This window comes from Desmodus rotundus, chromosome 3 (genome assembly GCF_022682495.2).
Source record: "Desmodus rotundus isolate HL8 chromosome 3, HLdesRot8A.1, whole genome shotgun sequence".
Lineage (NCBI taxonomy): Eukaryota > Metazoa > Chordata > Mammalia > Chiroptera > Phyllostomidae > Desmodus > Desmodus rotundus.
The window spans coordinates 200,036,433-200,060,521 of record NC_071389.1 but is presented as its reverse complement, the minus strand read 5'-3'; the positions used below and the strand labels follow the sequence as shown (position 1 = coordinate 200,060,521).

General features: G+C 61.1%; 1 protein-coding gene across 2 annotated transcripts in view; it reads left to right on the top strand.

The window, feature by feature from the left end:
• The window catches only part of CELSR1 (cadherin EGF LAG seven-pass G-type receptor 1), a 105,488-nt gene that overhangs the window by 37,550 nt on the left and 43,849 nt on the right, over nucleotides 1–24,089 (top strand). For both annotated transcript variants that reach the window (XM_053919744.2, XM_053919743.2), the window contains exons 3-5: nucleotides 8,807–9,029; nucleotides 12,673–12,788; nucleotides 13,079–13,167. In XM_053919744.2, coding sequence (XP_053775719.1) covers nucleotides 8,807–9,029; nucleotides 12,673–12,788; nucleotides 13,079–13,167 — 428 coding nt within the window. The remainder of the gene's footprint in view (nucleotides 1–8,806; nucleotides 9,030–12,672; nucleotides 12,789–13,078; nucleotides 13,168–24,089) is intronic.

Sequence of the window (24,089 nt, the reverse complement as noted above, 5' to 3'; positions counted from 1 at the left end):
TCTTCCCATTCGGTACGGAAACCATTACCTAGCCTGTAACTAAGTTCTCAGATGGAGCAGCCACGGAGTCCTGCCTCAGGAAGAGGGGCTTCTCGGATACTCAGGGTTCCTTGGAGGTTCCTCTCTTGCCTGCCTCTGCGGCTCCGGTTCGCTCCCGGGCCACTTTGTTCTCCCAGAAGGTCATTTATGGAGAGGTCGCAGTGTGGATAGATACGCTTAGCCGGGGGCCTCCTAGGAGTTCTCCGTGCAGTCCCCCGCTCCACCCCCAGATCCGGGGCTCTGGCAGCATCAGCACGCCCCCCCAACCCCTGGGCAGAGAGCACAGGACAGCCAACCGCCGTGGGGCTCTGCAAGCTTCCGGGGCTGCTGCATCAAAGGCCACAGACTCAGGGCTGAAAACTGTGGAGACTGACTCTCTCTCAGTTCTCGAGGCCAGAAGCCCAAAATCAGGGCGTGGGGACGGTCCTGCCTGCCTCTTCCCAGCTTGGGTGGCCCCAGGCGATCCTCGAGTTCTCTGGCATCTGCGGCAGGCCGGTCTCTGCCTGCGTCCTCACTCGTCTCCTCCCTGCCTGTCCTCTCTGCGCCCCGGCTTCCTGTCCTTACAAGGACACCGGTCACTGCACCAGGGCCCCTCTCTCATCCAGTATGATCTCGTGTTCACTCAATCCCATCGGCAAGAGCCTGTTTCCAAATAAGATCGCAGTCACCTGCACCAGGGCTCAGGCCTGGGACGTGTGATTTTGGGGACGCGGTTTCACCAGCTCAAGGCTCTGCTGGACAGCGGCCACTTCTTGTCAACTGGCTTGTCCAGTGTCTGTCTGCCGGGGCCAGAGGCCGTGCCCGGGCGGGGACAGGCTTCTGTGGCTCGTTTTCCTTTTAGAGACTTGAACACAAGAGCAGGGAAGCTCCCCACGTCCCACGCAGCCCACTTCTGGGCACAGGGCGTGAGTCAGCCCGGGACGGAAGTAGGCAGCACAAGTCTGACCCCCGCTGGAGAAGCGACCGAAGACACGCCTCACGTAGTCTGGACCGGACCTCCTCATGAGGCTGCCCCGTGCCGTCGGAGGGGAGAAGAGGCTCTTGGGCCGGGTTCTGCTGGGTCCCCCTCTGCAGGCTCTAAGCGGCCGGCGTCGGGGCAGCGGCTTGTGCAGAGAGAGCCGGAACACGGGCTCCCTGAGGGTAGGGCTGGCCTGGCCTGCGTGCCCTCCACCCGCGCCCTGCTGCAACTGTGACAGTCCCGCAGACCCATGCCTCTGAGAGCAGGGACTTACGCTCCCACAGCTCCGTCCCAGTGTCTGGGGCGGGCCGCCGCCTGCCCTCCTCGCCTGGCTCCATCCTCGGCCACCGTGCCCACAGCTCCACTCTGGACCCTCGTCCCTCCCTCTCCTGAGGACCTTGTGGTTGCCTCGGGGGCCCAGTAACTCAGCAGCACCTCCTGTGTCAGGGTCCCTGCCTGAGCCAGCCCCTGCGAAGCCCCTTCTTCAGTGAGGTCACCTGTCCGCAGGCTGCAGGGAGGAGGGTGTGGACATCATGGGGGCCGTGCCATCCTGCCGACCACACCCCTGGCTCCCACCGGGCCCGGCCCTTCGGCACTCAGCAAGTATTTGTGGTGGGAATGAGTGAGCGAGGCCTTGGATGTGGGCGCCGATGGGGGGTTGGCTGTGCCCACTGTTTGTCTGGAGGCACAGGAGTGGCTGGGGGTCCAGCCTGGGCACCCATACCTGGGTCCTTTCCCTCGTGTGGACGGGCGGCCGTCTCCTTGTGGCTGTCGTGGGTGGGGGTCTGTGGGCTGGAGGTGGGGGGCAGACTTAGGAGATGGAGCTGCTGTTACAGCTGGGGCGGGGGGTGGAGCCGGCGGGGACGAGGGCCACTGGGCTGTCCTTGTGGCTCCAGGTGATGAGTAAGGAACACGTGTTCTCCCCCCGGATGCGGGTCTGGCCCAGGCTGCTGTCCCGCCTCCGGGCAGGAAGGGAAGTTTGAGCCTGTGTCTTACACGGGTGGTGGAGGTGTTGGTTAGCATTCCAGCTGCGTTGGGACACGTTGCTGTTGGAGAGTTGGCTCCGTTCCCCTCGTCACCGATAACGCAGGGAGGGGTGCCCCTCCCAGCCTCGAGGCCCAGCTGCTGGGCCCCACCCCCCGCCCCCAAGGTTGCCTTTCCCTGCCCAGCAGGAGTGAGCCCAGAACCTCGCCACCCCCTCCACTCTGTCCTCCAGGGTTGGAAGTCTTTCAGGGCCACCATGTAGCTGACTCGGGGGGCTGGTCGCTTTCTGTCCCCCCACCTCACCGTGAACAAGAGGAGCGGGAGGGTGGGCCGAGCCCCCTTTGCTGAAAGGATGGGTCCCCAGTGTGGTTGGGGCCAGGACTGGCCGGCCGGGACCTGCTGCGGTAAGCGCCCGGAGGCGAAACTGCACACCGCTCCTGCAGGTGAGCGGGTCCAGCCCTCAGACCCTCGGGCCGCCCATGGAAACCGCCGAACTGCACACACCCCAGAATTTTTTTTCCTGCTGGAATGCATTTTTTAATTTATATTTTTTAAATGGGTGTGTCTGGGGTTCTGGGAATTTGGTCCAAGGACAATATTGAAGTCACAGTGAGAAGGGCCCCACCCAGGACCAGCCTTCGAGGCCGGGCTTCCGCCTTCCCTCCCTGCAGGTGGGGTGCAGTGGGGGGGGTGGGGGCGCGGTGGGGGGGGAGGGGAGGGCCCGGCAGGTGTCTGGGCTCCCCCAGGTGGTGAGAAAGTCAAACAAAGCTAAGAGGAGAGGTGTGACGGGAGCTGGGGGAGGGGAGAGAGGAGGGGTGGCCCCAGCCGCAGGAGCAGGTGGTGACAAGGAGCCTCAGGTGCCAGGGGCTTCGCAAAGTTTGCTCGCTGCTCCCGGACACCAGCCTCTTGGCGTCCAGGGGAGCTCCAGGCCAAGAGACACAACTCCCGCCCTCCGGGAGGGAGTACAGCCAGGGAAACTGAGGCGCTGGTCAGGAGCTTACCTGAAAATCTCCGTCCCGGGCAGTGGCATGGTGGGGGGAGGGGCGTGGGTGGCAGGAGCACTAAGGCCACTGGGGGGACCGAGGACCGATGGGCACGTTTTCAGTGTTGAGTCACTGGGGATACAGCCACCCCCTCTCAGGCACCCTGCAGGTGTCCCCGTCCTTTGCCTGTGACCTTGTGCCTCCCCTGCTGGGGAAGGTTGTGACAGCAGCCACAGGGTGTCTCTGTGAGGACGGAGACCCCGGTCTGCGGGCTCAGCTCCAGAGTGGGGACGGGCTTCCGCAGGGCGGGGTGGTCTTCAGGCCACTGTGTTCGGTGGTGCCCCAGGCCCTCCTAGCTCCGCGTGCGTCCCGATCTGCACTCCTGCCTGAGCTGCCGGCACACGCTGCCTACACTTCACGCGGCCTTCGGAAATTCGAGTTTTTCTAGTTCCAGGCCCTGAGCTGGTTCTTAGGACTGGAAGGCAACTGTCTCCTTGCTGAAAAGCACAGTCGTCAAACCTGTACTGCCCTTCCCCTCCCCTGCCCTCCCAGCCCCCCGCCGTCCTGGGGGCTCGGCCGGGCTGTGTGCCCCTGTCCAGCTGGCCCCTATCTCCCTCCCCCCCCCCCGCCCCCCCACCTTCCACAGACATCCCTGCACAGCCCAGCTGCGAGGCTCCCACCCAGGCACTGTCTTTTCATCCCGCTTTCTTCATCTGTAAAGAATTTTCTTTTGTTGTGGGTTCTACTCGCTGTGCCCGGCCTGTGTCCTGGTTTCTAAGGTGGGGCTGTGTTCCCTCGCTGGGGCTCGGTGACTGACCCTCAGGGCTCGGCCGGCACACCTGTGCTCCATAACTGTGCTGGTGAGCTGAGCGTGCAAGTCCTGTGGAGCCGGGGGCTTCTCCAGGGGTCTCAACACCTCAAACCAAGGGTCTGTGTCTCTGACACTGGCCTGGGGGCCCTGGGCAGTTGGACAGTGTCCCCTCACCCCCAAGCCTGGTGTGGGACAGGCGTCCAGTGACGGGGACGTGGGTGAGGTCTTGGAGGTAGGCTCCTGGGAGCTTCTGTTTTGTAGTTAAGAATTTGGGGGGGGCTCACATTTGCTGTTGGGGGTTCTGCCGGGGCTGCCCTGTCTGTCATCCGCAGGGGCTGTGGTGTGCCGCATGCATTATTCAGCGAGGCTATCAGTTTGCCCAGCTGAACCCGATCCTCCGAGCATGGGGGTGGGGCCCCCGGTAACGGGGGGACGTGGGGGGGGTGGGATTTTCCTCCAAGTTTCGAATGACTCAGAGCAAGCGTTTGACCCTAAGCAGAATACTGGGACGTAAGGAGAAGCCCAAGTTTATTGAGAATGAGAATCCCTGGGAAGAGAAAGTTAAATCTTGATAGTAACGCACCTCTGAGAACGTAGATGTCATTCAACTAGTGTTTCTCGTAAGGGCGGTGTAACAAAAACTGTAGACAGATGTGGGGCTCGCTAAACTCGATCCAAATTACTTACCTCAGATAAGATGAGTTTAAGAATTACCAACTATTGTGTTCTGTCTCTTCCCGGCTCCTTGCTCAGCAGTACCACGCCGGCAGTGTGACGTTGGCTGGGGGGTAGGGGGGCGCGGGGAATGTGCCCCATGGAAATGAGCAAGAGCTAGAAATCAGGCTCCCCCGCCCCGCCAGGCTGGCCGGGAGGATTTGCTAGCGCACCACTGCCTGAAATATGTACATTTAAGGGAAAATGGAAGTGGGTTAGAGCACGGTTTAAACAAAGCCAGGGTGGGCGCTGAGGTGAGCCCCAGCGCGGACTTGGCAGGAGGCCCCTGGTCAGGTGCCCACATGCGCCTGGGCCCTGAACGAAGGCTCCGGGACCCAGATGCGAGAGCCTCCCCCAGCCGGCCCAGTTCACCCGAAACCCGAACGCTCAGAGCTCTCACTGCCTTTTACTAGAAGGGTGTGTTTGACTGTAGAATTCTCCCCCTATTACGTCAACCTATTTCCAACCCTATATGAATCAAATGCATGAATTATGTCGGTTTTACAGTTTTGCACAGCATTCATTGTTGGCTTGGAATTGGGGGAATCCTGGCATGTTATGACTTCACTTCACAGGCGCCCGACCCATCGGGTCCTGCTGGGTGCCAGGCGGTCATTGGCAGCCCCTCTGTGTGCTGGGCCATCGCACATGCCCTCCACGTGGGAGGGGATCATTAGATGCTCACTGTGTGCCCAATCGTCTCAGATCTGGCCCCCAAACGGCCCTGGCCCCAGAGCCTGGGGAGACACCTGCTAAGGGATGGCCGCACCCCGTGTGTGGTCCCCTCTGTAGAGGGGAGATCCTGGGCCCATCGGAGTCTGTCCTGGGCCCCTGGACTGCTCCAGATGGTGGGCAGAGCCTCCCACAGAGGCCAGAGGAGGGTGCCCACTGGGTCCTCATGGGTGGTAGTGGCGAACCCCTGCATTGGCCCAATGGACCCCGCTGCCCTGCGGAACCTGTGTCCAGTGTGCGGGGTCAGCGCATGTAGGCTGGCCAGGCAGGTGGCTGAGGGCCAGCAGGCCCCAGGCAGAGGGACGTCTGAACAGAGCGGAAGGGCTGACCCTCAGCCAGGGCGAGGCCGGGCCGGCTTTTCCAAGAGCTCCATCCTGTGTTACTGGCAAACCAGCAGCTGTGTAAGGCGGTGGGCAGCTGGCAGGGGGCAGGGGGCAGGGGCCCGAGAGGAGGTCACTGTGGCCGTGTGGAGGGGTGGAGGTATAGACCTGGGTGCGGGCTCCCTTGTCTTGACTCACTGGACAGGCAGTGACCCTCCTCCAGGTGGGGGACCCTGAAGGGAACAAAGGGGAAGATTGGGTTTGAGGCCCGGGCTGCAGGAGAGAAAACAAGGGGAGAACTGGATGGCCTGGCCGCAGGGCTGCACCCCACACCGGCCCGGGCGGAGGGGGCAAAGGGCCGGGCGAGAGCCTGCCCCACGGCAGAGAGCCCAGAGCCTGGAGAGTGGCTCCGGATCCCGGGAGGCAGCCCCTCAGGGTCGCACGCCGCTGCGCCGAGGGCGCCTGTGTGCGCACCCCAACATTTCCCGCGACTGCGATTTTAGGGACGGCACAGAGGGCGCTGTAGTGGGCCCAGTGCTGCCCCCACATCTGTGTGCGGAGCCTCGGGACCTACTTCATTTGGGAACAGGGTCTTCCCAGGTGTAATGGGTTAGGCTCTGGAGATGGCATCAGTGATCGGGGTCCTCACAGACAGAGATGGACGCTTGGGACGCAGGGAGGACGCCTGTGACGATGGAGGCAGAGACCGGGTGGTGGGGCCACCAGCCAGGGGCACCTGGGGACCCCTGGGGCCGGAAGAGGCAGGAAGGACCCGCCCCAGAGCCGTCAGGGGGAGCCTGGAGGTTCCCCGTTCTCGCTCCAGACGTCTGCTGCTTGAGTCCCCGGTTTGTGGCACTTCCGGGCAGTAGCCCCAGGAGGCAGTACAACGTCCTACTGGAAATGACACAAAAACAAATCTGGAGCTGAAACAAAATCAGCGCCCGCTTCCCGGAGACTCGGACGTTGTAGCAGCTCCTCCGAAGCAGCAGGGCCGTCAGGGTCAGGTGGCGGGAAGAATGGCCGCTGGTTTCCTCAGGCCCCGTGCACGGGACCACCGGGTGTGTGAAGGCATCGGGTGGTCGCAGGATCCGGGAGGCAGGGCCCCTGCCCCCGACGTTCCCCGTTCATGCCGAGGTCTCCCTGCGCCCCTGGAAACTGCATTTGGAGGCAGGAACACTGGCAGCAAAGTCAAATTCAGATTCTTCCGGACAGCGGAGAGCTTGCTCACTGGGTGTGAGGGGGGCCTGCCTTCCTCTGGGCCCTGGTGACAGGTGGCCTTTTAGAGGACATGGGGGAGGCCAGGTGGGGGCAGGGAGCCTCTGCAGCGTAGGTGGGAGCTGGGGTGAGTTCAGGCTTCCCGGTCCAGAGCGAAGGCAGAGCTCGGCGCGGTGGTGGCTGGCGCGGGGCGTCACTTTCATCCAGGTGCACGTTGGACCCTCTGGACCAGAGCCCTGGTGGTACGTTCTGGAACGCCACAGGGCGGAGCGAGGGGAGGGCTCGGCTGGCCTCCCTTTGTTTGCCGTCACGCTTTGGGGAGCTCACCCACCCTGTCCTTTCCCGGCGGCTTTGTTTTCCCAGCGTCACTGTACTTGGCCACCGACATGCCAAGCAAACACTCCCAGATGTCACAGACGTTGTGAAAGCAGAGATTAGAGGACTCGAAGCGTCTGAGGGCATTGAAAGCTGACGCACAGCATTGGAGGAGGCCGGAGAAGGGGCCAGGAGCACTGGTTCCTGTGCGTGTGTGAGTGTGAGGGCGTGAATGCGCGTGGGTGTGCAAGTGTGTGCATGTGCGACTGAGAGTGTGGATGAGGGGTCAGTGTGCCTGTCAGACAGACGATAGAAAAATGAGCCCGGCAATTACCGGGCTGTTCCAAGGGAAGGAAGCAGACGTCGTCCATAAAATGCAAAGTGGTGCCGAACCTCATCACACATAAATGCAGATAGAACACCTTTGAGATTCCGTTGCCGTTACCTCGAAATCCTCTAAGGACTGGCCTTACCTAGAGGGCGTGTGGGTGGGGAAATATCAAAATGGAAACTGTGTTGCAGCCTTTGATTCTGTGCTTTGTGGCTTTTCTCAAGGGAGACTTTCTAAAGACACTCCGAGGTCAGGTGCTGAAGTGTTATTTGAAATAAAAGAGAACGATGAGCCGTCAATCACAGAACAGGGAACACGGCGATCTCGGCTTTGACGGGCCACTAAAGAGGAATGAAACCCGTGTGCCTGCAGGAAGACCCAGGATGAGGGAATACTTTGATTTTAAAATGCATTCATTTAAAAATCAGTAATTGGCAAGGAGTGTCCATGGGAGCTGGTGAATTTCTGGTTGTCGGAGCTCCTGAAGGTCAGCAGGTCTGCGAGGGGCTGGCGGTGTCCGCCCTGTGTGGGTGGGGGCTGTCCTCGCCCCCCAGGATGGCAGGGGCTGGCCAGCCAGCCCACTGCCACTGACCCAGCGGCCGGCTCAGGACCCGTGGGTGAGCCCCGGGACCCTCCCCGCTGACAGTTCTGAGCGCCCTGGGTCCGATAGGCTCGGGGGCAGAGGGGGTCAGCCTAGGCTGCCTGATCATTCTGCGTGGAAGCTTCTGGAACCCTCCTGTCACCAAGGGACCATGCTCCAGGGGGGACTTTGGGGCACGGGGGATCCTGCCCTCGGTGAGCTCACAGGCCCGTGGTAGAGACAGGTGTGACCAGAGCAAACTGGAGCTCAGCTCGGGGCGGGGCCGTGCTCGAGAGGCACCCTGGAGGAGGCCCAGGGTGCAGTATGGTGCCGGCCAGCACACTCCGGTCACGGCTCTCAGGTGCCCGGCCGTTGCAGCGGGCACAGGCGTGGGGAGAGTGCGCCTGGCTCAGCCAGCACGGTGTGCACAGTGGGATCGGGTGCCGGGAAGGGCTCCGTGCTGCATGTTTCTCGGCCCCACCGAGAACCGGGACCCCAGCAGGCCTGGGAGAGGGACAGGGACAGGAACGGGGCTAGTGTGACTCGGTCACCTGACAAATTCAGGGGGTGCGTATGGTAACCCGCTGACCCCACTCTCAGATCAGCGCCCGGAGCTAGGGGCTGTGGTTCCCATGAAGACATAGGCCCGGGGGCGGCCAGCCCCGCTGTGTCCCTGAGGTGACGCGCCCTTCGGGAGCCGCGGCCCGTGTGGGGTGGTTTCTCTCAGCAGCGGGTCTGCAGCCACCTTCCTGGGGCCCCGGGGCGGTCGCTGCTCCCTCGGGCTGCAGAGTAACCCCTGTCCTGTGCCCCCCCCCCCCCCGCAGGCGAGCACTGCGAGGTGAATGCGCGCTCGGGCCGCTGCGCCCACGGCGTGTGCAAGAACGGGGGCACCTGCGTGAACCTGCTCATCGGGGGCTTCCACTGCGTGTGCCCCCCCGGCGACTTCGAGAGGCCCTACTGCGAGGTGACCACGCGCAGCTTCCCGCCCCAGTCCTTCGTCACCTTCCGCGGCCTCCGGCAGCGCTTCCGCTTCAGCGTCTCGCTCACGTGAGTGTGGGCTCCCCCGCGTCTGCGCGGGGCGCCCGGTGTGGGCGCGGCGGGGCGGTGTGCTGGGCTCCCTAGTTTACGTTTGCGTCTCTTCCCCCGAGAGAATTCAGACTCGATGTAACTTTTACCAACCTGTCGTTCCCACTTAAAAAGTTTCTGTCAGGCTTAACTTAGTAGAGTGGGAAGTTTTACATTTGGTCGTTTGTGCCAGTGTCCAGGGGGCCCCTTGGGGGACACAGTCTCCTGGGGGGATGCTGTGTCCTGTGTCCCCCCAAGGGGCACCCCTGAGGGGCCCCATCCTTGAAAAGGGGGTGCAGCACAGCCAACAGGCCCTGTTGAGTGCTCGTGTGAATAGCCCGCGAGCCTGATCCTCTGGGTGAGTGGTGGGGGCACCACCATCACCCTGAAACCCAGTAGAGCCAGGACAGGGCACTGGCTGACTCCAGGGAAAGGACGGAGGGGGAATACGGGGTGTGTCCCAGGGACACACAGTGCCTGTCCTTGGTTTACTGAGCACCTGTCACAGAGGTCCGCCAGCAGAGGAGAATCAGAACCTCCTCCAGAAGTGTCCCTAGGGAGCTTCAAATGGAGCAGGAGAGACCCTCGAAGTCCATGCTGAGGGGAGGGGCCCCCAGGAAGCAGACAGAGCTCAGGGGTGGCCGAGGAGACGTGGGGTGTGGAGCCTGCACAGGGGAGCCGCAGTGAACCTCGGAGCCAGCTCTGAGGGCTGGGACGTTGATGTGTCCGTGCCCTGGCTTGCGGACATGTCGGCGTGCACGTCCCCCGGGTGCCCCACACTCAGCAGGTCTGCAGAGTGGCCCGAGGCAGCAGGGCCATCCCTGTCCCCCTCACCCCTCGCTCTCCGGCAGGTCTCAAGTCCTTCGACCTCCTGTCTCCCACATCCAGGCACTTTTCTCCTTCCCAGCGCCCAGCACTCGGCCACTCACACTGTCCCCTCTCCCCGTCTCCCTGCGGACTCCTGGTGTGGCAGCACTGGGGTCCCCTGCTCTCAGCCTGCGAGGTCAGTCCGGGTTGACCAGGCTGCTGGCCTGCCTGCCACCTGGGGAAAAGCCCAAACTTCTTCAGGTGCACGGGGCCCTCCGTAATCTGATCCCTGGTGACCCCCGATTCTGGCACCTTGTACTCCGGGATGTGGTCACCTCACTGCCTTCTCGTTCCCTGGACCTGCCCAGCCTCGAAAGGCCATTTCCTCTCCCGGCTCCGGCTGGCCCGCCCCTCCCCGCCGCTTCCTTCAGGAAGCCCTCCTGACCCGGGCCGGTGAAGCCTGCATTCCAGCTCTGGCGGGATGGCCCGGTCACTGCCCACTTGTCCACTGCCTCTGGCCTCTGCCACCCTTGCTTGTAGGCAGGCTGCGGGCCCCCCAACTGCCGGCACAGGCTGCTGCTGGCACTGGGTTGACGTCTGGGGGTTTTCCATGTTGTGGCCGGGATCTGCCTGCCCATGGGTCGGGGCGGGTGGCCGTGCCGACTCCCTGGGCCTGACTCTTGTCCTGGTTGTCAGATTACCAGACGGCGCTAAAGTTTCCAAAGCAGATGCCCCTCCTTTCTGAAAACTTTATCTAAGTGGCCACATGGGGTCCCTGGCTGCCGGCTGCAGGCTCCCAGAGGGAGAGCCACGCCTGTCGCTGCCTCCGCGCTGAGGTCCAGCAGTCCGTCCGTGCCTGTCTGTCTGTGCCTGTCTGTCAGTGCCTGTCCGCTGGCGGTCCTGGAGCTCCTCAGACGTCTTTTGTCCTGTGTCCCAACACCCAGGCCCCAGGGCTCAGCAGTCCGACCTAAAAGGTGAAGGCGCCCTGGAGCCGGCGGTGGGCAGGCCCACGGCTAACCTGCCGGAAACAAAGGAAGTCTGTTGACTCCGGACTCAGAGACAGACTAAAACATAAAATGTTTAATTGAAGGTCCGCGTGACATCACATCCTGTCCGCTTGCTTGTCAAATACAGTACTTTCAGATTCTCTCCTTCGACGGCAATGTATGGACGCTTTCCGGGGCAAGTGGTATGGCCACGACGTCAGGGCCACCACCAAACCACGCGTGTTTTGTAGGGAAGCTGAGCTCAGAGCAAAATCACACACCTGGGGCAGAAGTACAGCTACACCTGGGGCCGGGCGGCCTTGTGGGGGTGGCTGTGCACCGTGAGAGAGGTGGGCTGGGGCGCCCGCCCGCCGAGGCTTTTGTTTCGGGCGGCTACTTTCTCTCGAGGCTTCTCCTCTTTCCAGTCTCTGTTTGCCCAGCGCCTGCTCCCCCAGCAGCCCCCACGTTCCCAGCTGCCTCTGCGCCCCTCCTCCCCGCCCCAAGCTTAGTTCTCTCCTTCCCCGGGCCCCTGCCTCTACCTTTGCGCTCTGTTTCTCGCTCCCCCCTCTGGCACTGTTGAGGACCCTCCTTGGCCCTGGGTCCGTTCTGGAGCTCTGGTCTCCAGCGGGTCCATGCCGCCCGGGGTGCCTGCGGGGCCATTCCACAGGCGGGCTCCCACCCTGGTCCACAGAGGAACCTACAACGGTGGGGCCTGCCAAGGAGAACAGGGTGGCTCTGCCGTCCCTCTAGGCTGAGGTCTGGCGGCGGAGGCTGGTCCCGACAGACTCTGGGATCAACCAGCCTCAAATCAAAGCGGAGCATTTCCCGCACTTAATCTCCGATGAGACAGACCTTCAGTTAACTCGGGAAACAGCCCCAAGTTCATTCGGGAGGTCTCACAGGTTCTCTGTAGCGGGGGCTTTGGGAGGCGGGCGGTGGCCCTGGGTGTCTGAACCACCCCGTCCGGGACCCGAGAGTCAGATGGATCAGCTTCCCTGGGACCGAGGCCGTGGGAGAGGAACTTCTGAGTCTGCTCCCCTCTCATCGGCGTTGTGGCTTTTACCCTCTGGAGGCGTAGAGTCTGACAAGTCTGCTCGTTCTCTTGCATCTGCCGGTTCCTCACCTTCCTCCCTGTCTGTCCGGCAAGCGTTGCTGAGCCCTTGTGTGGACAGGGTCCTGCTTTGGGCTCCGGGACGCAGCCGCGAGCGAGGGCCACGCTCCCTCCCCTTCAGGGCCGCAGGTTCTCAGAAACCAGTAAATAAGGACAGTTTCGGAAGTGCGCCGAGTGACATGACAGACTGATGGGTTGGGGGGTGCCAGCTAGATAAAAAGAGTGGGGGAGAGCGCATTGGAGGGGCCCCGAGAGGCCTGCAGAGCCGGGGGCCCCTGGGCAGGGAGCGGGGAGTGTTTGCAGCGGCAGGGCCCGGTGGGGCTGCAGGGTGGTGGTGGGGACCAGGGCCCTGTGTCTGCCACGTGGGGTCTGCGTCCCGTGGCCGAAGACACCCTGCGTGTGCATTGTGTCCAAACATCTCTGACGGGCGGGGCGGCTGTGGCATCTTTTTAGAATGTGGAGCTAACGTGGCCTTTCCGCGTGGCCTTTCCGCGTGGCCTCGGCCGTGGTAACCAGCGCCGCCCGCCGAGTCTGGTTTGCCTCTCCCAGAAAAGAATGTTGCTCTGAGCAGGTTTTATGGGCTGTGATGGGAAAAGGAGCCCAGGACCCGCCTTCCCTGCCCTCGGCCCTTGCTCTCGCCCTCGCCTCCTGGGGTCGGGCCGGGCGTGCGGTGTCCCCGCCGCCCGCAGCCCTCCGTGACCCACGCCCGCCCGGCCCGCAGGTTCGCCACCCAGGACAGGAACGCGCTGCTGCTGTACAATGGCCGCTTCAACGAGAAGCACGACTTCATCGCCCTGGAGATCGTGGAGGAGCAGGTGCAGCTCACCTTCTCGGCAGGTAGGGCCGCCTCTCGGGGACCACACCCCGAGCCCTGTGCGGGCCCTCGGGGGTGCGCACCCCCCGAGTTTCTGCTTCCATGCCTGGGATCCGTCCTGGGCGAGAACCCGGGATGCACAGAGGTGTCCGCTGCAGTGTCGTGTGTGACACCGACCCTGCGGAAGACTCGGTCCAGGTTTCCAGAGCCGGGGCCTGGTGGGGAGGACCGGCACGCAGGCTGTCTGGGGGACCTGCCGCCCTGGCGGCCCGCTGACCTCTGCCTTCTCTCGGGCTCCCCCACAATCCCGCAGGCGAGACCAGGACCACGGTGGCGCCGCGGGTTCCCGGGGGCGTCAGTGACGGGCGCTGGCACGCGGTGCAGGTGCAGTATTACAACAAGGTAGGCCGGGCGCCCCACCCCGCTTCCTGCTGGACCCGGCAGCTCTCCCATCCGAAGACCTTTATCCCCGGAAATGTCAAAAATGCTGGTGGGGAAGTCCCTTAGGGAATGAGCGTTTGTGGGGGTCTGTGCGAGCCCACCCAGGCGCTGTGCTGGGCGGGACCCACCCCAGGGAGCCCCAGGGTGGAGGGGGAGACAGGACCAGAGGGCAGGCTGCACCAGGGGAAGGACATGGAAACAGTCATTCACTGTAGCCGCCTGGGCTGAGTCCTAGCTGGCGGCTAAAATTGCCGGTGTTCAAACCCAGCTCCGGTGCCAAGTGACCCCTCTGCCCTGGCGTAACCCGAGCGCTGGGAGGTCTCCGAGGAAATGCCGCGGAGGTGTGGCCACTTTCTCTTTCATTTTGTTTTGCTGTTTACTGGTTTGTAAGGAAACACTCTGTTGGTTTTTGCATCAACATGCTCCGCCCTCCGTTGCTGTGGCTTCGACAACCAGTCTCCTCCCTCCCGGGAAACCCGGGTGTCTCCCCCGCGGCCCGCGTAGGCGTCGCCTCCAGCCCAGGGCACTTGCGGGGCTCGGCCTGGGCCTGCCTGGCAGATGCGGGGCCTGCCCCTGTGAGGGGGGACACAGCGGGGAGCCTTGTCTTCCCTCCACGTCGCTGCGTTTCAGGGGTCCCCTCACCAGTGACTGGTGGCCGCCTCCACCCTGTGGGCCCCAAGTCCTGGCTCTCCTCTCCCCAGCCCGTCACCGGCTGCCCCTCTGCCTCCCTGGGCCCCCCCACACACTTGTCCTTCCCTGGGTGTCATTTCCCAGCCGCCCCAAACAGGCCCCTGGCGATGATCGCCCCGCACAGCGACCACAGTTTCTACTGGATGTCCCTGACTGGTGGGCGTGTCACCCGGGCCAGTGCCGGGCAGTTTCTGACCCACATGTGGACCTCTGGGCCTTGTTCGCCGCAAGGGTGAAGGAGAGGTTTCGGGGGTCTGGGGCACCAGTCTGAAGTGACTGGTTGGGGGTTGGGACTGGTGCTCTTCTGGGGATGTTGAACTGACCTGTCCAGGCAGGGCTGACAAGGACACTTGTGGGCAGCCGTGGTCCCGTGAGAGTGACCCCTCCTAGTCCAAGGACAGGGACCGGGAGTCAGTGGTTTTCCGGCCCAAAGACATCCAGGATTTTGTCGCGACATTGCGCACACCCTCGCGTAGAATGTGGTCGCTCTCGCCTGCCTGCCGCTCCAGAGCCGACGGTTGGTGGAAACATTCATCCCTGCCGGGTGGCCTGGGCTCCCCTCTGAGCTGGCGTCCACTCTGGCCCCGCCCGCTGTTGGCTGGGGCGGCCCCCGTGGTGTCCTGAGGGCTGCGAGCCCGGCAGGGTGCAGGCCAGGCGGAAGGCCGGGTGACCCTCTGGGGCCCGTGCTCCATGTCAGGGAAACCGAGAATGTGGCACGCACATTCCCCTCTGGTGTGGGAGCCCGTCTCCTGGGGCCGGTGGAGGCTTCTGGCTGTGGCCGAGCCAGCCCCACCGGAGAGGCTGCGGGAATCGACTGCCAGTGGCTGGAGCTGCAACGGATCACAGCCAAGCAGGGATGGCACCCCTAGCATGGCCACCCCTGCCGAGGTCCTTGTGCATCACCCATCCCTCTGCACACTGGCCTCAGCTGGGGGCCTGCCCGCTGGCAGTGACCCCCCAGGGAGCCTGGAGCAGTGCACGTGCGGCTGCAGGGCCCCCGGCGCGTCCGGAGGGAGGAGGGGCCTCACCGGAGAGACCACCGGCAGGTGCAGCTGGATCTCCGATCCTGCGATCCTCCCCTCCAGTCTCCAAGGCTGCCTTTCAGCAGCGCCCCAGCGAGGCCCTGGGCGCAGGATTAGGCCCTTCCTCTCTGAGCCCAGCTATTTCCTCTCTTGCCCGCGGTTGTTTTGTGGAGGAATCCGAGCTGTGTGCGCTGTATCTGGCGGCCTCATTATGTGGTTTCCTCGGGCCTCACACAGGGCAATGCTCCGATCATGGGATTGGCCTCCGGGGCCGAGCTGTTTCGGTGGGACTTCTGTCTTGGTGCTTCTGGAGTTGCAGGGGTCATCCCGGGCGTGCACCCTGGCAGGGGCTTGGCGGGGTCGGGAGCACGTGTCGGGGCAGGAGGACCGTTGGCCGAAGTCAGGAAGCTGGCAGAAGGCTAGGAAGGGAAGGCCACCCTGAAAATGGGCCGTCAGGGGCAGCCACTCTGCACCCTGGGCTAACACATGTGTGTCTGGTCCCTGCAGCCACCCCCCCACGTGGGCTGACCGTGGTAGGGTGACCGTGGTGGGGTGGCCCCGTCCCAGGCAGCAGCCGTCCCTGAGCCCACTGTGCCCGCTGCCCCTGCAGCTCCTTTCTTTGTGTGAAGGACAGCGTGTCGGAGCCATTTCGCCCAGGGCAGAGTGGTGAGGCAGACAGGACCCTTGGAGGCCAGCACTCCCGGCACCCCCTGCATCCCGCCCTGCGCTCTCCCGAGACTGGCGCTCTCTCAGGCCCCTCCCAGAACCCCGTCTCTCCGAGGTGGGGTCTGCTCGAGGTTCACTGAATGCTGGGTGGGAAACCTCTGGGCCCCTTGGACCCTCCCCCAGTTGTCCTGGGGGCCCGCCTGGACTGTTAGGCAGGGAAAGGGAGTCACCTGGGTATTGTCCGCAGGAGGGCTTCTGACCAAAGGGGGGCGTGGGGAAGGGCAGGGCCTGGGCTGTGACCACCCTTAGTCCCCGAGGAAGGAGACAGGACGGGGGGGCTTCAGAAAGAGGGGGTTGTGGGGAGGAGCACCCAGGCAGAGGTGTGGCTGGTGGTGAGGGACTCAGCCAGCCGAGGCCGTCCTGACCGCTGTCCCCACCCCCCTTCTGGTCTTCTGTTGGGCTCCCATTGGCCAAAGGCAGCCAGAAGCCAAAGGACGGGGAACCCTTGATTAGGGCCACACAGGCCGGCCCCCAGGCAGGGGGCAGGGCAGGTATTTCGCTTTTTCCCCCGGTGACATTTTACGGGAGAAGGTCTGTCGCCGCTCACCACAGTCAGTGACGCTGAGGGCGCGCAGGAGTCCGGCGTCTCTCCAGGAAGGTGTTTTCGGAAGCAGGCAAGCTGCACCAGCACCTCGAGCCCCGTCCAGCACGGAGGGAGCAGCAGAGCCCCGCCCCACACCCACCCATGGAGCTGATTTGGGGCTGATTGGGAGGATCTGGGATCCTCCCCTCGTCAAAGATGTGCGTTTTTCTCGAGGCTTTTGTGAAAGACGGGCAAACATTGCTCCCAGCAGTCTGTACAAGAGTGACTGCGCAGGGCAGAGCGGGGAGGGGTCTGTGTCGGCCACTCCGAGTGCTTCTCCACACCGGGAACTCAGGTGTGGCCGGGACCAGGGTCTGTTAGGTGTCTGTCCTGTCGCGGTACCTGGCCAGTCCCTGCCCCTCTGCCCCCACTCCCCCCGGCATGGGGCAGGTACAGGGACATCTGTGTGACTGTGTTCTTTGTCATAGGGCCCCAAAGTGCCTGACCTTGTGATATGTGTCCGGGAAGGTGGAAAATGGCTGTTAGTAGAGAGTAACAGGAATGTTCTTTTTTCCCCAAAAACTGTGAGAGTGGAAGCAGTTGTAATTGCCGTTTTTCATAAGGGGGGTGCGTGGCTGTCTCGTAGAATCAGCTTCTAGAAGCCCACCAAGCACATTCGCTGGAACACAGGTCGTGCGGGTCGTGGAGGGTTTGGCAGCTAGTCGGAGCCTCCGTGACAGCCACACCCAAGCCGTCGCCACTGTGGGGGCCGGCTGCTGTTTTCGGATCCCACCCGGCCCTCCGTGTTCTTAGTTGGCCTTTCAGCAGCTTCCTTCCGGTTCGTTTGTGTCGGCCGGCTTCCCCGGGCTCCTGTTCGTTGCGAAGCAACGTCAGGCAGTGTTTCCGTCACCTTGGTGCACAGATTGTTTGCTGTCTGGCCCGCAGCAGCTCAGTTCGGCTAAAAGAGCCAGGTCCAGGAGCCAGCCTCTGCCCTGGCTGGTGCGGCTCAGTGGGTTGAGTGCCGGCCTGCGAACCAAAGGGTCATCGGTTCAATTCCTGGTCAGGACACATGCCTGGGTTTCCAGCCGGGTCCCTCCCTGGTGGGGGACTCAGGAGAGACAACCACACATTGATGTTTCTCTCCCTCTCTTTCTCCCTCCCTTCCCCTCCCTCTGGAAATAAATAAATAAATACTAAAAAGAAAAAAAAAAGAAGAGCCAGCCTTTTGACAGTCCCCCACCCCCAATTCTTTTATTAGCGCTCCTCTACTCTTTGGCACAAAAAGACATTTCATGCCTATTTTGTGCTTTTCCTGCCCCAGCCCCGGAATCGGCCAATTATCCACAGAACGCTGGATTCTTTCAGGAAAGAACGGCATTTAGAAACCCAGGCATTGGGGTGCGGTGTGCTCATCACTGGGGCGTCCCACCCCCCGTCTCTCTCTCATGGGGCAGAGCTAGCACACGTGACGTATGAACATGTGTATATGTGTATGTCTAGGCATGTGAGCACATTCATATACACACACATACTGAGATTCTCATTTATTTCTGTCTCTGATTATTGAAAACCTTGAATTCCATCCAACACTATGGAGGTCATTCTAGCTTTATGCCCTTTATATTTATAATTCTTTTCTCACTCAGTAGCAAACCCTGTTCCCATTACCCTCAATGTAGTTATTTCTTTTTTCAATCATCGTTACTTAAACCACCTCCCCACCCCACCAGGTCACCGCCTCACTCAACCACCACCTTCAGCCCTGCCCGGTTCCCTCCCCCAACTGTCCGTCTCATGCAGCTCCAGGGGTGTAAACTGCTGCCTCGCTGCCCTTGACTCTGCCGGCTGACCCCAGGGGACGTTGCAAATCGAAGGCCCGATGGAGAATGATGGAAGCATTCAACTACTCAGAAGAAGAGGAAGGAAGTTTGTTAGGAGTTTTTACAAACGTAAACAAAATGAAATACAGAATAGCAAACGTGTGGGGTGCAGCTAATGCAGTGCTGAGAGGAAAATTCATAGTACCAAAAACACATGAGAAAAGAGAAGAAGTCTCAAGTCAACAATCCAAGCACTTGCCTGAAGAACCTGGAAAAAGAAGAGCAAAACAAACCCAAACCAAGTAGGAGGAAGGAAAGAAGAAAGATAAGAGCAGAAACCAGTCATGTTTTTATTTATTTTCTTAAGTTAAAAAAATATTTTATTTATTTATAATTTTAAAGAGAGGGTAAGGGAGGGAGAAAAAGAGGAAGAGAAACATCAATGTGCGAGAATATCAATCAATTTCCTCCTGCATACGCCCAACCAGGGCCCTGGCCCACAACTCCAGCATGTGCCCCTACCAGGAATTGAACTGGTGACCTTTTGATTTGCAGGCTGGTGCTCAGTTCACTGAGCCACACTAGCCAGGGCAGAAGCCAGTGATGTGGAAACCATAAAAACAACAGAGAAAATCAATGAAACAAAAGCTTTAGGAAGATCAATATTGTTGACAAACTTCTAGCAATACTGACAAGGAAAGAGAGAAGACAGGGATTACTAACATCCAAAATAAATTCCCAATTCCTCAAAAATGACAAATTACCACAATTCACCCAACATGGAAAATAATTTGAATGACCATGTTACTTTTTTTTTAAGGTTTTATTTATTTATTTTTAGAGAGGGAAAGGGAGGAAGAAAGAGAGAGAAACGTCAATGTGTGGTTGCCTCTCTAGTGCCCCCTACTGGGGACCTGGCCTGCAACCCAGGCATGTGCTCTGACTGGGAATTGAACCAGCGACCCTTTGATTCACAGGCTGGCGCTCAATCCACTGAGCTACACTAGCCAGGGTGAATGACCATGTTACTGTTAAGGAAATGGACTTTGTAATTTAAAAATTTCCCCAAACGAAATCTCCAGTCCCAGATGGTGCCCCTGGAGAACTCTAGCACATGCGTAGAGAGTTACGTGAATTCTGCATAGTCTGTCCCAGAAAGCCGAAGAGTAGGGATCGCTTCCCGTTCGTTCTGTGACGTGAGTAGTGCCCGCCACCAAAAGCAGACGAGGACAGCACAGCAAAGAAAACCGCCCCCAGGGCCCCTCGAGAACACGGGCGCAGCCCCTGCTCACTCCGCAGCGCACCCGAGTGTTCGCAGCAGCTGCTTTCCCACCCACCCGGGCCCGGGGGCAGCAGGTGTGGCCGGCGGTGGCCCGGGGCTGGTGGAAACTCCCTGTGCTAACCATCAGCCTCCACATCTGGCTGCGGCGCTCGGCTGCCCAGTGGCGGGGTGTTCAGCCGGGTGGAAACTGGGTAACAGAAACACATCAGATCCCTCCATATCATTTTTACGTGCACCTAAAATTATCTCAAAATAAAAAGCTTAATTAAAAGGACTTTGAAAGCTAAACATACACATGCTGGCATAGGCGTGTGTTTTCCTGAAGGGAAGCTTCCCTTAAAAACACACACACACACACACACACACACAACACGCGGCTGAGAGCTTCCGCTGGGTCACAAACTGCCCCAACACTCGCGGCCTGGAGACATCGTACATTTACCCTCTCCCACGGCCCCCCTGCAGGAGGCGCTATTGAGGCTCCGTTTGTAACCAGCCTCCCCCCAGGGGGCAGCCGTTGGGAGTGAGGCTGGGGAGAAAGGGGGCGGCTTTTGTGTTCATTTGATGCCTTTCTGCACTGTTTCAGCATCTCTCATGTCCTTGTAGGAAGGCACACAGCAGGGGCCCTCTGGGTGATGGGGCTGTGAACCATTTTTGATTTCTTACTTTAAACTTTCCGTTGAAAAAAACATCTGATGGAAAGAATGTGCGAGGTAAGGAAGCTAAACTGTTTTAACATTTAGGTGAGCCTTTGACCAGACCCTGAAGCCTTCACGGTCAAAGGCAGGGCCAGGTGGGCATGCTTCCCCCTCGTCTGCACCGGGGACTCCCTGGCTGAGCTCCTCCCGCCGACAGTTGCAGAGTGGACACTTGCCAGGGGGACGCATGGGGACACCCCATGTGCTTGTTCCTCCTGTGCAGGTCCCCCGACCCAGCTGAGCCCCAGGCGGGTAGTGATTCATTTTCTCTCCGACTGCGTTTCCTGCTGACGTGGCCGTCTGCTGGACGGGCCGGCCTGTGTGCTGTCTGTGCCATGGGTTAGTCCATAGCTACCGAGTAGCGCGCTGCCATAGCAGGGGGATGCATGTCTCCCTGGAAGCAGCCTCCGAGGGGGTCCAGGCCAGTACCCGGTGCAGGGGGGCAGGCGCTGCAACAGAGTCTCCTGCTTCCTTTCCAAAACACGGCCTGTCAGTTGGTAGAGAGTCACCTGCTATGGAAACAGTTATTCCCAGCGACAAACGTGGCCCCACCCTGGGCCTTTGTGTCCACCCACGCCTGTCATGGAAAGTCCCGCAGGCCAGGGCTGACTTCCCTCCTCCCCCCTCCTCAGCCTCTTGCCCCCATCCTCACCTGGCCCCTCCCTTTGCTTGCTTCCAAGGCTTTGAAATGAAGGCAGCCCCAGTGCCCCCCTTCCCTCCCCAGACTCTCTGCCTTCCCACCCTCTGCCCCCGCCCCCGGGACGAGGGCACTTAGCGTCTGAGGTTGTGATGTCCGCCCTCGGAGGAGGAGGAAACTGCGGCCCAGAGCTAGGCAGTGGGGGCCTGGCAGCTCTTACCCGCCCCCTGTGTGGCGCTGAGATGGTGCTTCTCCCCCACCTTCCCCTCGGTCTCCTCCGTGCTCCCTCCCAGCCAGCTCAGCGGCCCCCCAATCTTCACTGAGTCCCCAGCACATCACCCTCATGGCCTGTGGACGGGGACGGCGGGGAGGGGGTGCTGGTCAGAAAGGGGTGGAGTTGAGGGGCAGGCCCCGGAGTCTGTGGGGTCCCAGGGTGTCGCTGCTGTGCTGACTCTGGGGATAGAGCGGGGCCAGTTGGGGTCCCAGCAGGAGCAGGCTGGGCTTTGCAGGTGTGCGCTCGTGGGCACAGGTGAGTGTGCACTAGGGAGTGTGTGTGGTGTGAGCACACACACGAGCGTGCCTGAGGCTGTGGGTGTGCCCTTTGCTTGTGAGCCCTTCTCCCTTCGTCCAGGGAGGCTTTGTGAAGAGACGTCCGTGGCCTGAAGTCCTCATGGCTGAGAGTGACGCTGTCACTGCTCGAAGCGGTCTGCGCTTTCTTCCTGGGACAGTTCGGGCTCGGCCCGGAGCCCCCCAGACTCCGGGTCCCTGCGCCTGCCCCTCCCCCACCCCCCGTCCGGCTGGAGATGGGCAGCAGTCAGACGTAGATCCCACCCGTGGGGGGTGTGGGCGTCTGTGCGGTTCCCAAGGCCCCCGTTTTCACGGGGTGAGCACGAAGAGACGTCTTCCCCAGCACCCAGGAAGGTGCTGTTTAAACGGAGGGACCCGGGTGTTGAGACCTTCAGGTGTGGCTGGACAAAGGACCGCTCTGATACAAACCCCTCCGCTCCCAGAAAACGGGGGCCCCAATGGCCCTGCCAGGCAGGGACAGTGACGGGGAGCTTTTGTCTGGTGACAGGCCAGGCTGGGGAGGGGCTGGTGCCGCGCCCCAGGGGTGGTGTCCAGAACACAGCCCGTCCCCACGGAGACCCCCGAGGCCCGGGAGACGGGCACACCCACGCAGTGCCGAGCCCACGGGCAGGCCAACGGGGCCTCTGCCATCCAGCCTCGGCCTCCTGTGGCCGAGCATGTCATCCGTCCGTTCCTCTATCTGTGGTCAGACGTGTCCGTGAACTTGGAATCAAAGACAGCTCTGGCACGATTGCTTTTATAAGAAACTCCAAGGTTGCTTTGAACTTAGGAAATCTTTTCTTTTTGCCGCTGCCCGGCTAAGAAGGGCCTGTCAGCACCTTCCCGCCTGTTCCAGGACAGCTGGACAAAGGAAGGACCGGACGCCGCAGGGCGCCCTGCGTCCAAGCCCGAGAACAGCCTGTTGCCCCGTGAAGACACAGTTATACCACATTACTCCTTTTTCCTTTAAAGACGTAAAAAGAACTTATATTTTTATTTATTTAAAAAAGTTGTATTTATTGAATTGAGAGAGAGAGAGGGGAAGTGGGGAGAGAGAAACATGGATTTGTTATTCCACTTATTACGTATCCGGATGATACTGTAACCGGCAGAGCTCCCCAGCCAGGGCTGAAATTAAACATATATATATATATTAAAGATTTAATTAATTCTTTTGTTTTTAGACTGAGGGGAAAGGAGAAAGAGAGAGAGAAACAGCAATGTGTGGTTGCCTCTCCAGTGCCCCCTACTGGGAACCTGGCCCGAAACCCAGGCATGTGCCCTGACTGGGAACAGAACCAGCGACCCTTTGGTTCTCAGGCTGGCACTCAATCCACTGAGCCACACCAGCCAGGGCTGAAATTATATTTTTAATGCAGAAGAGTATTAAGACAGCAGAAGTACAGTGTAAACAGGCATTTGCACATTTTTGGTCTTTCCCTCCGTCTTTTTTAGCAACAACACGGTACCGCGAACTCATGTGGACCTTTCCCCTCTCGCCGGCACAGCGCCAAAGCCCTCCAGGGACCAGTTGCTTTCCATCCCACAGGGTGGTGCTACTTCTGCCTCCGTTTTAGAGCCGAGACCGGGGTGCAGGGGAGTCAGGTGACTTCCTAAGTGGAGTCAGGATGTGGTGCTCCGTGGACACTGCAGTCCCGTGTCCCCTGTCGGCTGTGGCCCTCTCAGCTGGGCCCTGCGTTGGTGTGACCCAGCGCAGGCTGTCTTCCGTTTGTCCCCAGGTGGCCCTAGAGATGGTAGCTCTGCACTTACCTGGTCTCTAGGAGGGGCCGCCCAGGCTCAGAGTGGGTTGTGCCCGGCCCCGGCTCACACGCAGCTCTTCGCCCCTCTCAGCCGGCGCTGCCAGCAGGAGAACCCGGCATTGTCTCCCGTGGGGGTAACTGGGAGCCGGCGCCTGCCCTGGAGCCGATAAGTGGCCGCTGATGTCAGGCCTCCGGGCAGCAGCTTGCTGCTCACACGCTGCGGGGGCGGGGGGGGGGGGGGGGTGGGGGGGGGGCACATCCTTCCCGGGATGGCGGTTCCGGTATCTTAAAGGAAAAAGGTCAAGAGAGGTCTGGGCTTTTGGTCCTTAATGTCAAACTGAAGAGGGATAAATATTTTTGTGACTGAATTTTGGGGAACACTGAGTTTCTGCTGACAATTTAGCTGGCTGAAGAAGGCAAAGTGACTTTTTAACACTGCTGAACCGCGACCCAGCCACCCACCGCGAATGCCGGTGAGCTGGACCCGGGAGCCTCCGGGCCCCGCTGCTCGGGACAGCTCCAGAGCGAGGCCAGCCCCGGGCCTGGGAACAGCCATTCTGTCCTCATGGGGACACCAAATCCTGGGCCGAGTCCGAAGACATGTGGCCAGTTTCATGGCCTTGGGGAAGCCGGTCCGGTCAGCATAGGTCTGGCTGCGTGGCCGACGTGGGGTGCAGCTGGACTGGACACGCGTGGAGTCTGTTCCTTGGGTCCCAGCGTGGTAGAACTGTCCTGGTCCCTGGCATCTGGTGTGAGTGGGTCGGTGAGGTCCCTGCAGCAGGAGCTTAGTTGGGGAGGGTGGGGGGTGGTGGCAGGGGTGCACGGCCAGGAATATCCTTGATGAGACCCAGAAGGGGGAGGTGTGAGCAAGCGGGGGAGTGTCAGGGTAAACCTGCCAGGTCCCTTAACCCATCTTCCTGCTCTGTCCCCTGCCTATGTGGGAGTGGGGGGCGGGTAGTTGACTCCCCAGCAGCTCAGCCTCTCCAGCCTGAAGCACGCTGTGGAGGGACCAGGGAGGTGGCTCCTGGGAGGGACCTCGGCCTGCCTGGGGGGGGGGAGGGGATCGCACCTGTGTGTTACAGGTGGGGAAGCTGAGGCTGAGAGCGGCCACGTGCCTACAGGTGCAGGCCTCCAGGGCGGGGGGCGGGTGTTTGAGTT